This window comes from Oncorhynchus kisutch, linkage group LG26 (assembly GCF_002021735.2).
Source record: "Oncorhynchus kisutch isolate 150728-3 linkage group LG26, Okis_V2, whole genome shotgun sequence".
Lineage (NCBI taxonomy): Eukaryota > Metazoa > Chordata > Actinopteri > Salmoniformes > Salmonidae > Oncorhynchus > Oncorhynchus kisutch.
The window spans coordinates 40,708,936-40,722,811 of NC_034199.2; the positions used below are offsets into that span (position 1 = coordinate 40,708,936).

Below are 13,876 nucleotides of genomic sequence, written 5' to 3' on the forward strand. Positions count from 1 at the left end.
ATGTTTTTTTGTGAATGATGTGTTTGATGGTATGGTCTATATATTTTTTTAAAGCAAAGTATAAGCAGGTGGCTGTAATGCAGTCTAGCAGGTGGCTGTAATGCAGTCTAGCAGGTGGCGGTAATGCAGTCTAGCAGGTGGCGGTAATGCAACATTTATTGGATGCCAACCACCGTTAAACTTAATCGAAGAAGAAGAACAGTGTTACGTCAGACTGTTCTTGTCCCTTGTTGGTTCCTGCAGTTAACCCACGTAACGGCACATGTGCGCATCAAAAGCGATGTGACGCAGGCATATTGCAGGCCAGCTATAAACACAGATTAAAACTATTGAGTTTACCAACGTATTTTATAGATTTATGCATGCAAGAAGGGGATATTCTTCAAGGTATATATTTAAGGTAAAACTTCTGAAGTTACGATTGTCAGAGCTAATCAACTAAGGAAAATCCTCCACCTAGAAGCTAGCTAACGTTAGCAGTAGTTGCAGTACCTCTCACTTGTTAGCTAACAAAGTAAACGTTCCGTTCTGTAGCCCGTTATGTAATGAGGCAGACAGCTATATAGTTTGACATTTTTATCATAATCGAGCGTAATAAATGACAGACATACGAGCTAATTTATAAGATATTCATAATTGTGTGTTCAAATAATTAGCAAGCTATGCGTTTAGTTAATTTATTCCGTTTTCTTTTGAAGTTTTACAAGTGGACCACAGAAAAGAGAGGCCCAACAGGATGGCCAGTGTAAGTCAACACACACACTTAACATGTTTTTTTACATTTTAATCGTGTGTGTGACCTAATGGGGACGTCCATTCTCTGTTCCCCAGGTGCTCTGTAGTAGAGCCAGGCTGGTGACATACCTGCCAGGGCTTCACATACTTGTCCGGCGGATCGCTGGACCCAACCAGAGAACATTCTCTGGTGCTGGATCCTCTGCCTCTGATGAGCCTCGATTAGCCATCACACCCCCTGACCTTGGTAAGCACAGACCTCTAATCACAATGATGCTACTGTACTTGCCTGAACGTGAACATCATAAACCAACTGTCTGTTATTCAGAAGGAAAGTTAATCCAATATTTGGGTCAACTTCTTGAAAAACATTTATTTTCAGTTCCCAGTGTTTTAGAAAGTGTTATATTATGTCTCATTGTTATTTGTTTACATCAGGTCACAGGACAGTGTGGCCTGATGAGAACATGGGTCCGTTCGGGCCTCAGGACCAGCGCTTCCAGCTGCCAGGTAACGCAGGCTTCGACTGCCACCTGGAGGGCACAGCAAAACAGAAAATTAAAGACCCAGTCCACCAGACAGTGCCCGATGTACTGTCTGCCCTCTCCAGCAGCGAGAGGTATGAGTTCCTCCTGGCTCATGTTGTCGGAGAGTTCCAAGTAAGTAAGGTTTGGAATGACAATTGACACACATTTCGTCTAGGGCTGTGACAATGCCATTTTCCATGGCAAAAATGAAAACAAGAAGCAGACAAAAATCTTTGGTCCTATTAAAAACCTGCTGTATATAAACTATTGTGTGCTATAGCTTGAAAAATAAGTAAATGAGACTCTGGATGACAACATAATGATGTTTGTTTCCAATATCAGGGCTGTTATTCTGAAGAATTTAAATCCACTTCGTGTTTTGTTTCCTTGCCAAAACATGAACATGTATCCAATACTGGTATTGTCCTGGCCCTATTTTGTTCTGGTGTGTGGAAGTAGGCCTAATGGTGATCTGCAATGATAAAAAAAAAAAAATAGCCTATGCCAGTTTTTTAATGTTTTTTTTACGTATAATAAATTACTGTGTGTTTATTTAATGAAAATGAAAATAAAATATTGTATCATTGATTTCCCTCAGCCTATTTTGTCCATTGAAATGCTCAGTTTGATCGTGTGGGCGTTAGGACTGGGTGTAATATCGAATTAATTACAACCTATGTTTTTGCGCAATATTCCATATGGCTGTATCACAGAATAAAGTGTTTTGGTATTTCGTGTTTTTATCAACTTTGATGTCTGCTTGTTTTTCGTATAGTTTTTTTGGTCTAGTCTAGTTCGCTCCTTCTGTGCTGTGTGCACCTTCCCATTTACACCAGAGATCTCTATATAATAAACTAGATGCTCATGTCGCAATGGGAGTCATTGTCCCAAAGGCGGGAAGGCAGACGACCAAGCTTAGGTTCAAAGTAAGCACATAGAATAGCGTTGGGCTTATTTTGGCGAGAGTAAAGCCTCTTTCTCCCATGCCCCTCCCCTTACCACTCACAACAACAACAGATGAGAGTGAAGCCTCTTTCTCCCATGCCCCTCCCCTTACCATTCACAACAACAACAACAGATGAGAGTGAAGCCTCTTTCTCCCATGCCCCTCCCCTTACCACTCACAACAACAACAGATGAGAGTGAAGCCTCTTTCTCCCATGCTCCTCCCCTTACCATTCACAACAACAACAACAGATGAGAGTGAAGCCTCTTTCTCCCATGCCCCTCCCCTTACCACTCACAACAACAACAGATGAGAGTGAAGCCTCTTTCTCCCATGCCCCTCCCCTTACCATTCACAACAACAACAACAGATGAGAGTGAAGCCTCTTTCTCCCATGCCCCTCCCCTTACCACTCACAACAACAACAGATGAGAGTGAAGCCTCTTTCTCCCATGCCCCTCCCCTTACCATTCACAACAACAACAACAGATGAGAGTGAAGCCTCTTTCTCCCATGCCCCTCCCCTTACCATTCACAACAACAACAACAGATGAGAGTGAAGCCTCTTTCTCCCATGCCCCTCCCCTTACCACTCACAACAACAACAGATGAGAGTGAAGCCTCTTTCTCCCATGCCCCTCCCCTTACCACTCACAACAACAACAGATGAGCGGTCACTTCATCCTCGCTATTTGCATTTGAGGTTTGGTCCAACAGAATCTTGTCATATAGACACCGAAACACAGACATTAGTTTAGTGTAATAGAGGAGAAGTTAACCTATCAAACTGTTTCAACTCACATTTGGAGCAGAGCAGACACTTTTAAAACAGATGTATCAATTAATGTTCATTCTGGAAAAAAGGAATGCTCAGTTTGTTGTGTGCATTACGATACCACGTATCGTTAGCAGCATTTTAGTCAAAGATTTCTCTACTAGCTATTTAGTATTGTGTTTTATAAAAATGCATTAAGCATAAACCATTTTAAAAATGTGTTAATCTTTTTATTTTCTTGAGTTGGCAACTCGTTCGGAGACACAAGGTAGGCCAGTTGATTCCAACATCTGAACAAAGTGGACAGGCTACCATGCTGTTCAAACAGTTGGAGATGGACAGAAGGTTGTGTTCATAACAGTTGGTAGCTGAATTCAGAGCTTGTGAAATTATACCTAGGTCTAAGTTGACTAAATATTAGCTGGCTACTCACTAGCACATGGGCTTGTGCTTGAGAGATTGTTTGTGAGACCAGTGTTCATTTTTCTATCATGCCTGCTACGTTATTAGTGATTGTGCATGGTTCTGGTTCTGGTAAAAATGTTAATAGAAGGGGCTTTTTATAGACCAGAAAGCCAGATCAGTGATTATTGTAACAACAAAAAACAGGTACAACTAGTTATGCAGTGTATTTGACCATTAATTGTACAACAAAGCTTATTTAGAGAGAAAAAAATATTTTAAATCTAGATATTGTGAATCGCCCCCAAGTTAGAAAATAATAGAGATATTCGTTTTAGGCCATATCGCCCAGCCCTAGTGGTAATACATTTGAAGATATTTACTGAGACAGCTCTGATTATCTGATAGGATTGTCTAGAGCCCACCCCTTACCCAGATGGACAGTCATCTGTCTATTATAATCAGATCAGATTGATGTCATGATCTGGGAAACAAACTCCATCCCATCTACTGAACAGGCTGAAATTCCAGGAATTTCTTTTCAAATGGCTCTTAAGCAAAAAGGGCATTATCGTAATTTTCACAATTTCAGAGTGTTATTTTGACCTCCATAGTGTGGAAATATAAAAAGGAAAGATCACATTTTTAACTGCACTGCCCATTTAAATATATATTTAAATTTAGTTTCCTCTGTGCATGTAAAGTCATTGTATACCTCTTTTGTTCGCATTGATAAGATAATGAAGCATGTATATATTATCCGGGTAAACATTTTCAGGGATGTTTTGGTTTTCTGAGCAACATCCCCTGATTGGTTTGTTTGTTCTTAGGGGAAAGAGGCCACTCCCCCAGAACAAACGGTCAACAGAACAGAACAGTACTTTGAGAACTCCAATGTGGAGTGTGCCATACAGCCCTGCCCTGAGCTGCTGAAGAAAGGTACATTTATGGTTCTGTTTTCCTTAGACCAATCAGATATAGGCCTACTATTTGAAGCACACACTGAAGATGCTACACACATTTTCTGGCACATGTTTTCCAACTTGTTGTTATACTGTCTCTAGTTTGTGTAAACTGTATTAAAAGGGGAATGGGTAGGGAAAAGAGGTGGAGGTGGTTACTACATGTTGTTGTGAAATTGATATTCTACATGTGTCCAGTAGAGGGGGCTGGAATACTGAAGGAATGTTGATCCATGCTTGTTCTGAACGAAGTTTTGATCATACTTGTTCTCACCATGTGTTTACAGAGTTTGAGTCAATGTTCCCTGAGGCCCCTAACAACATCATGACGGTTGTCACAGTGACCCAGAAGACGCAGAATGACATGACAGCGTGGTGTGAGGCAGTGGACAAAGAGAGGGAGTTGATGCTAGATGAAGTGAGTTTGGGTCTCAATCCACACTGGGTAGTTGTACCCAGAGATATATATATGTATTTATTATAGTCCCAGTGCATTTGGAAAATATTCAGACCCCTTCCCTTTTTCCACATTTTGTTAGGTTACTGCCTTGTTCTAAAATGGATAAGATAAAAATGTTTTCTCATCAATCTACACACAATACTCTATAATGACATCACAATACCCCATAATGACAAAGCGAAAACAGAAATACCTTATTTACATAAGTATTCAGACCCTTTGCTATGAGACTCAAAATTGAGCTGCATCGTGTTTCCATTAATCATCCTTGATCTACAACTTGATTGGAGTCCACCTGTGGTAAATTCAATTGATTGGACATGATTTGTAAAGGCACACACCTGTCTATATAAAGGTCCCACAGTTGACAGTGCATGTCAGAGCAAAAACCAAGCCATGAGGTCAAAGGAATTGTCCATAGAGCTCTGAGACAGGATTGTGTCGAGGCACAGATTTGGGGAGGGTACCAACAAATGTCTGCAGCATTGAAGGTCCCCAAGAACACAGTGGCCTCCATCATTCTTAAATGGAAGACGTTTGGAACCACCAAGACTCTTCCTAGAGCTGGCTGCCCGGCCAAACTACGCAATCGGGGGAGAAGGTGACCAAGAACCCGATGGTCACTCTGACAGAGCTCCAGAGTTCCTCTGTGGAGATGGGAGATCCTTCCAGAAGGTCAACCATCTCTGCAGCAAGAAGACTCAATGCTGTAATCGCTGCCAAAGGTGCTTTAACAAAGTACAGAGTAAAGGGTCAGAATAGTTCATCTCTATCCAACAATGTCACCAAGCAACACATAGAACCCCCATAATGCTCTGTGGCACAATCCCAATACAACACACTAGGTTCATTCTATGATTGGATGGACTACATTTCAGTTCATACTGCAAAACCTTTGATTGGTTGGACGTCGTCCTCCAGAAGTGGTCATAATTAACATGTATGTCTATGGAAGAGGGTGAGGCCTACCACCTTCCTAGCTTTTATATTAAAGTCAATGTCGCCAGAGGAGGACAGAAGCTAGCTGTCCTTCGGGTACACCATGGTGCTAGCCCAGACAGTGCTGTTGAAGTTACTGTAGACCTTCATTGCAAAACAGTGTATTTTAATCAATTATTTGGTGACATATGAATATATTTAGTATAGTTTTATCTAAAAAGGATAATTTATTTTTTCATGTTTCACTATTTTTATGAAATTTCACTGGGGAGGATGGTCCTCCACTTTCTCCACTGATATGTACAGAACCAGTCAAAAGTTCAGACACACGTACTCATTCAAGGCTTTTTATTTATTTGTACTATTTTCTACATTGTAGAATAATAGTCAAGACATCAAAACTATGCAATTACAGAAATGAATTATGTAGTAACCAAAAAAGTGTTAAACAAATCAAAATGTATTTTAGATTTTAGATTCTTCAAAGTAGCCACCCTTTGCCTTGATGACAGCTTTGCATACTCTTGGCATTCTCTTAACCCGCTTCACCTGGAATGCTTTTCCAACAGTCTTGAAGGAGTTCCCACATGCTGAGCACTTGTTGGCTGCTTTTCCTTCACTCTGCGGTCCAACTCATCCCAAACCATCTCAATTGGGTTGAGGTTGGGTGATTGTGGAGGCCAGGTCATTTGATGCAGCACATCACTCTACTTGGTCGAATAGCCTTTACACAGCCTGGAAGTGTGTTGGGTCATTGTCCTGTTGAAAAACAAATGATAGTTCCACTATGCGCAAACCAGATGGGATGAAGTATCGCTGCAGAATGCTGTGGTAGCCATGCTGGTTAAGTGTGCCTTGAATTCTAAATAAATCACTGACAGTGTCACCAGCAAAGCATCCCCACACCATGACTCCTCCTCCATGCTTCACGGTGGGAACCACACATGTGGAGATCATCCGTTCACCTACTCTGCGTCTCAAAGACACTGCGGTCTGAACCCAAAATTCCAAATTTTGACTCATCAGACCAAAGGACAGAATACACCAGTCTAATGTCCATTGCACATTGCTGTTTCTTGGCCCAAGCAAGTCTCTTCTTATTATTGGTGTCCTTAGTAGTGGTTTATTTGCAGCAATTTGACCATAAAGGCCTGATTCACGCAGTCTCCTCTGAACAGTTGATGTTGAGATGTGTCTCTTACTTGAACTCTGAAGCATTTATTTGGGCTGGTAACTCTAATGAACTTATCCTCTGCAGCAGAGGTAACTCTGGGTCTTTCCTTTTGGCGGTCCTCATGAGAGCCAGTTTCATCATAGCACTTGATAGTTTTTGCGACTGCACTTGAAGAAACTTTCAAAGTTCTTGAAATGTTCCCGGATTGACCGACCTACATGTCTTAAAGTAATGATGGACTGTCGTTTCTGTTTGATTATTTGAGCTGTTCTTGCCATAATATGGACTTGGTCTTTTACCAAATATGTCTATCTTCTGTATACCACCGCTACCTTGTAACAACACAACTGATTGGCTCAAATGCATTAAGAAGGAAAGAAAATCCACAAATTAACTTTTAACAAGGCACACCTGTTAATTGAAATTCCAGGTGACTATCTCATGAAGCTGGTTGAGAGAATGCCAAGAATGTGCAAAGCTGTCATCAAGGCAACGGGTGGCTACTTTGAAGAATCTCAATTATCAAATCTATTTTGATTTGTTTAACACTTTTTTTTGGTTACTACGAGATTCCATTTGTGTTATTTCATAGTTTTAATGTCTTCACTATTATTCTACAATGTAGAAAATAGTAAAAATAAAAACCCTTGAATGAGTAGCCTTTTCCAAACTTCGAGTGGCACAGTGGTCTAAGACACTGCATTCCAGTGCAAGAGACGTCACTGCAGTACCTGGTTCGAATCCAGGCTGCATCATTGGGAGTCCCATAGGGCGGCACACAATTGGCCCAGCGTCGCCCGGGTTTGGCCGGGGTAGGCTGTCATTGTAAATAAGAATTTGTTCTTAACTGACTTGCCTGGTTAAATAAAATTAAAAATGTGTGTGCGTGCTTCCACATTGTGCTGTTTTTTTCCTAAACCTACGAAGATGTCCAGTGAACTCCCATTCCATTTGTTGTCCCTACAACACAGTAAAGACTTGGATATATATTATCCCGGATGCTAATCAATAAAAATGTCTGTTAAATTCGCTGCTCTGTTATGCTTGTTTACAGAACCACTGAAGACCATTCTGACACTTTTACTGCCTGAAGTAGTATGGAGTTATGATTTGCTAGTCTATGGCTAACATGTATGTTTTAGCACTATCTTTGTTAACCTGTAAGGAATTGAAAGGATTGAACTATACTCTCTAACTCAATGCCTCTTAAAGTATTAGCAAGTACGTAGTTGTTGTAAATTAGCTGCAGAATGAGTGTCAACTTTAATTGTTGACACTAAGACCAAGACTGCACTGGTAATACGATAATGGGATTGTGCATGACTTATTTCTGATCCCAGCATTAAGTAGTCTGAGTGTGTGAGAGGGTAGAGCGTGTAAGAGCAGGACTTGTTTTTGACTGTTATTCACCGTCTGGTTAACATGCCCATGGCTGAGAATCGGTCTAATTGTGCTGCTTACCCCCTTGACTGCACTCATTTATTAGACACTGACACGTAACCCCCCGTCCCAGCAATTGGCCACATCTCTACAACAGCACTTGTTGCGTGTGTACAGAGTTAAGAGCGTACCGTAAGCTCAGTCCACAGCTAGCTTGAAATGTCGCCGATAGAGCTATCAAATTAGATGTTTCGATAGCTCAAACGGCTGGTACGTTGTCAAGGAGGGTCACGTGTGTTGAGATCAGAGGATAACGGGTTGGAGCCCAGTATGGGGACAGGAAGCTATACTGTTAGCAGCACATCTGTTTCACGTGTGTTTTTTTATTTTTTCCAATTTCGTGGTACAGTCTTGTCTTATCGCTGCAACTCCCGTACGGACTCGGGAGAGGCGAAGTTCGAGAGCCATGCGTCCTCCGAAACACAACAGCCGCACTGCTTCTTGACACAATGCTTCCAACCCGGAAGCCAGCCGCACCAATGTGTCGGCTGGCGACCTGGTCAGCGTGCACTGCTGGCGACCTGGTCAGCATGCACTGCGCCCGGCCCGCCACAGGAGTCGCTAGTGCGCGATGAGACAAGGATATCCCTGCCGGCCAAACCCTCCCTAACCCGGATGACACTGGGCCAAATGTGCGCAGCCCAATTCTATTAGAGACAGTTTGCTCTGTTCTGTGAAGGGAGTAGTACACAGCGTTGTACGAGATCTTCTGTTTCTTGGCAATTTATTGCATGGAATATCCTTCATTTCTCAAAACAAGAATAGACTGACGAGTTTCAGAAGAAAGTTCTTTGTTTCTGGCCATTTTGTGCATGTAATCGAACCCACAAATGCTGATGCTCCTGATACTCAACTAGTCTAAAGAAGGCCAGTTTTATTGCTTCTTTAATCAGAACAACAGTTTTCAGCTGTGCTAACATAATTTTTCTAATGATCAATTAGCCTATTAAAATGATTCACTTGGATTAGCTAACACAATGTGGGATTGGAACACAGGAGTGATGGTTGCTGATAATTGGCCTCTGTACGCCTATGTAGATATTCCATTAAAAAATCTGCCGTTTCTAGCTACAATAGTCATTTACAACATTAACAATGTCTACACTGTATTTCTGATCAATTTGATGTTATTTTAATGGACGAAAAAAGTGTTTTTCTTTCAAAAACAAGGACATTTCTAAATGACCCCAAACTTTTGAACGGTAGTGTACATTCAGACTGTTTGACACTTTCTCACATGTTTGTAACGAACACGAAAATTCAATCAATTGTCTTAAGATAAGTTTTGCATTGTTCTCTTGTTGCAGTTTGTTGCTGGTGCCAAAGAGATCTGTTATGCCCTGAGGACAGAAGGCTTCTGGGCTGACTTCATCGACCCATCGTCAGGCATGGCGGTAAGACAACTCATAGCAGCTCAAGGATTAGCACTATGCTACAGAAATAGCTGTCTCATAACAAACAGTACATACAGTTGTGACACAGTGATGGCAATTGTGTGGTCTTCTTGCCAATTGAAATGGATTATAATTGTTAAACTAAAGTCTTTCAAACATAAACAAGCAGTATTCAGATCTTTCCCTTAATGTCTTCTGTCTCTCTTCCAGTTCTTTGGGTCGTACACCAACAACACACTGTTCGAGACCGACGAGCGGTACTGTAACCTGGGCTTCAGCATCGAGGACCTGGGCTGCTGCAAAGTCATCCGCCACACCTTGTGGGGAACACATGTTTTTGTGGGGACAGTTTTCACCAACGCACCTCCCGATAGCCATATCATGGAGAAGCTGCAAGGGAACTTAACCTGAATGATGGGAGAGTGTCTGGCATGTGGTTGCTATTATACCTTGATGTGTCATGGCTCTACACAGGCCTCAACTACTGTTTGGAGAGCTGTTTGTTGTTCACATTTCTATAGAAACCCTCAAAATAGTACTATGGTGAAATACCCACACACATGGTCCCTGAGGGTATTACCATTAGAGTATATGTATTTTTTTGTGTCTATGTGCCAGACAGTGTTTTTTCCCCCTTTGTGTGTTGTGGTTGAAGGCCTGATTTTGAAAAGGGTCTCTCTTGCAAAATAGATTTTTATCTCAGAGACTTGACTGTAGAAATAAAGGTTATATTGAATGTGAAATAGAAAGTGGTTAAAGGTGGGTTGACTCTGTCCAGTTAGTAGAATAAGTCATGTAGTTAGATATAAAGACAATAAGTCATGTAGTTAGATATAAAGACAATAAGTCATGTAGTTAGATATAAAGACAATAAGTCATGTAGTTAGATATAAAGACAATAAGTCATGTAGTTAGATATAAAGCTTGGTTGACTCTGTCCAGTTAGTAGAATAAGTCATGTAGTTCGATTTAAAGCTGGGTTGACTCTGTCCAGTTAGTAGAATAAGTCATGTAGTTAGATGTAAAGACAATAAGTCATGTAGTTAGATATAAAGCTGGGTTGACTCTGTCCAGTTAGTAGAATAAGTCATGTAGTTAGATATAAAGACAATAAGTCATGTAGTTAGATATAAAGCTGGGTTGACTCTGTCCAGTTAGTAGAATAAGTCATGTAGTTAGATATAAAGCTGGGTTGACTCTGTCCAGTTACTAGAATAAGTCATGTAGTTAGATATAAAGCTGGGTTGACTCTGTCCAGTTACTAGAATAAGTCATGTAGTTAGATATAAAGACAATAAGTCATGTAGTTAGATATAAAGCTGGGTTGACTCTGTCCAGTTACTAGAATAAGTCATGTAGTTAGATATAAAGACAATAAGTCATGTAGTTAGATATAAAGCTGGGTTGACTCTGTCCAGTTTGTAGAATAAGTCATGTAGTTAGATATAAAGACAATAAGTCATGTAGTTAGATGTAAAGCTGGGTTGACTCTGTCCAGTTAGTAGAATAAGTCATGTAGTTAGATATAAAGCTGGGTTGACTCTGTCCAGTTGGTAGAATAAGTAATGTAGTTAGATATAAAGCTGGGTTGACTCTGTCCAGTTTGTAGAATAAGTCATGTAGTTAGATATAAAGACAATAAGTCATGTAGTTAGATATAAAGCTTGGTTGACTCTGTCCAGTTAGTAGAATAAGTCATGTAGTTCGATTTAAAGCTGGGTTGACTCTGTACAGTTAGTAGAATAAGTCATGTAGTTAGATGTAAAGACAATAAGTCATGTAGTTAGATATAAAGCTGGGTTGACTCTGTCCAGTTAGTAGAATAAGTCATGTAGTTAGATATAAAGACAATAAGTCATGTAGTTAGATATAAAGCTGGGTTGACTCTGTCCAGTTAGTAGAATAAGTCATGTAGTTAGATATAAAGCTGGGTTGACTCTGTCCAGTTAGTAGAATAAGTCATGTAGTTAGATATAAAGCTGGGTTGACTCTGTCCAGTTTGTAGAATAAGTCATGTAGTTAGATATAAAGACAATAAGTCATGTAGTTAGATGTAAAGCTGGGTTGACTCTGTCCAGTTAGTAGAATAAGTCATGTAGTTAGATATAAAGCTGGGTTGACTCTGTCCAGTTGGTAGAATAAGTCATGTAGTTAGATATAAAGCTGGGTTGACTCTGTCCAGTTTGTAGAATAAGTCATGTAGTTAGATATAAAGACAATAAGTCATGTAGTTAGATGTAAAGCTGGGTTGACTCTGTCCAGTTAGTAGAATAAGTCATGTAGTTAGATATAAAGCTGGGTTGACTCTGTCCAGTTGGTAGAATAAGTCATGTAGTTAGATATAAAGCTGGGTTGACTCTGTCCAGTTAGTAGAATAAGTCATGTGGTTAGATATAAAGACAATAAGTCATGTAGTTAGATATAAAGGTGGGTTGACTCTGTCCAGTTACTAGAATAAGTCATGTAGTTAGATATAAAGAAAATAAGTCATGTAGTTAGATATAAAGCTGGGTTGACTCTGTCCAGTTACTAGAATAAGTCATGTAGTTAGATATAAAGACAATAAGTCATGTAGTTAGATATAAAGCTGGGTTGACTCTGTCCAGTTACTAGAATAAGTCATGTAGTTAGATATAAAGACAATAAGTCATGTAGTTAGATATAAAGCTGGGTTGACTCTGTCCAGTTTGTAGAATAAGTCATGTAGTTAGATATAAAGACAATAAGTCATGTAGTTAGATGTAAAGCTGGGTTGACTCTGTCCAGTTAGTAGAATAAGTCATGTAGTTAGATATAAAGCTGGGTTGACTCTGTCCAGTTGGTAGAATAAGTCATGTAGTTAGATATAAAGCTGGGTTGACTCTGTCCAGTTAGTAGAATAAGTCATGTGGTTAGATATAAAGACAGTAAGTCATGTAGTTAGATATAAAGACAATAAGTCATGTAGTTAGATATAAAGGTGGGTTGACTCGGTCTAGTTACTAGAATAAGTCATGTAGTTAGATATAAAGAAAATAAGTCATGTAGTTAGATATAAAGCTGGGTTGACTCTGTCCAGTTACTAGAATAAGTCATGTAGTTAGATATAAAGACAATAAGTCATGTAGTTAGATATAAAGCTGGGTTGACTCTGTCCAGTTACTAGAATAAGTCATGTAGTTAGATATAAAGACAATAAGTCATGTAGTTAGATATAAAGACAATAAGTCATGTAGTTAGATATAAAGCTGGGTTGACTGTCCAGTTAGTAGAATAAGTCATGTAGTTAGATATAAAGCTGGGTTGACTCTGTCCAGTTAGTAGAATAAGTCATGTAGTTAGATATAAAACTGGGTTGACTCTGTCCAGTTAGTAGAATAAGTCATGTAGTTAGATATAAAGCTGGGTTGACTCTGTCCAGTTAGTAGAATAAGTCATGTAGAAATAAAGACAACACAGGGGATCTGCTGCTGCACATGACTTGGGTTGATCACCTGCCATTTTTTATCAGAAGATAAGGGTTTACTTTTCTGATGTCATGAGATGAATCTCAAGAGCTCTTATTTGATCCATGTTACCTTCAGAATAGAGACCTCGTGTCTTGTTCACAGGTCCTGAGATCCAGTTAATCCTTGAATATTGTGCTCGTGACAGTAATCAGTGCACTTGGGTCTGAAAGAGACGGGTATTGTCTCGCTCTACAAAATCAGCTGTTTTAGAAACGGGTCTGTGATTCTTGAGGCTGCTTTAATCCAGAAGTCCACACGTGAAATGCAATAAACCAAATAATCTTGTCACTGTGGTCAGTTCTTTCAGGGTGAAGGGAAAGAGGTTATTGTTGATGAACTAACCTTCATAGTACTAATACATTGATATATACTGAACAAAAATATAAACGCAACATGTAAAGTGTTGGTTTCATGACCTGAAATAAAAGCACACAAAAAATGTATTCTATATGCACAAAAAGCTTAATGTGTTGTGAAGGGAGGGATATAAAATAAAAATTATAACATTTAGATTGTAATTATTTGTCATCATGACCCACAGCTCTCATTGACTGTAAGAGGCACGTGTTGAACTTGATAAGCTGAAATGAGCACCTGTCGGTTCAGGCTGTTTTCCTGGAAGGTGTCAGTAGTA

The 13,876-nt window shown here is 39.9% G+C and overlaps 1 protein-coding gene across 5 annotated transcripts; it reads left to right on the top strand.

Annotated features, from left to right (window-relative positions):
* The first annotated feature begins 228 nt into the window (after nucleotides 1–228).
* Nucleotides 229–13,527, top strand: LOC109870812 (methylmalonic aciduria and homocystinuria type D protein, mitochondrial-like). Of its 5 annotated transcripts, none has more exons than XR_004205633.1 (9): nucleotides 229–387; nucleotides 699–745; nucleotides 832–982; nucleotides 1,174–1,394; nucleotides 4,216–4,324; nucleotides 4,635–4,765; nucleotides 9,668–9,754; nucleotides 9,965–12,713; nucleotides 12,766–13,527. XR_004205633.1 is itself a non-coding variant. In XM_031805783.1 (8 exons), the coding sequence occupies exons 2-8, from the start codon at nucleotides 737–739 to the stop codon at nucleotides 10,163–10,165; spliced, it is 909 nt and encodes a 302-aa protein (XP_031661643.1). In that variant the 5' UTR covers nucleotides 229–400; nucleotides 699–736; the 3' UTR covers nucleotides 10,166–13,527. The 5 variants fall into 5 exon arrangements, 2 of the variants coding, with proteins under 2 accessions (XP_031661643.1, XP_031661642.1); XR_004205634.1 differs by having other exon boundaries at nucleotides 9,965–12,181; nucleotides 12,234–13,527; XR_004205632.1 differs by having other exon boundaries at nucleotides 9,965–10,513; nucleotides 10,730–13,527.
* Nucleotides 13,528–13,876: the final 349 nt, after the last annotated feature.

Excerpts from the sequence above, each read along its gene's own strand:
- LOC109870812 (XM_031805782.1), top strand. The coding sequence starts at position 363 with ATGCAAGAAGGGGATATTCTTCAAG. Across the intron at positions 388-698 it reads AGAAGGGGATATTCTTCAAG|TTTTACAAGTGGACCACAGA; the intron begins GTATATATTTAA and ends TTTCTTTTGAAG. Across the intron at positions 983-1,173 it reads CATCACACCCCCTGACCTTG|GTCACAGGACAGTGTGGCCT; the intron begins GTAAGCACAGAC and ends TGTTTACATCAG.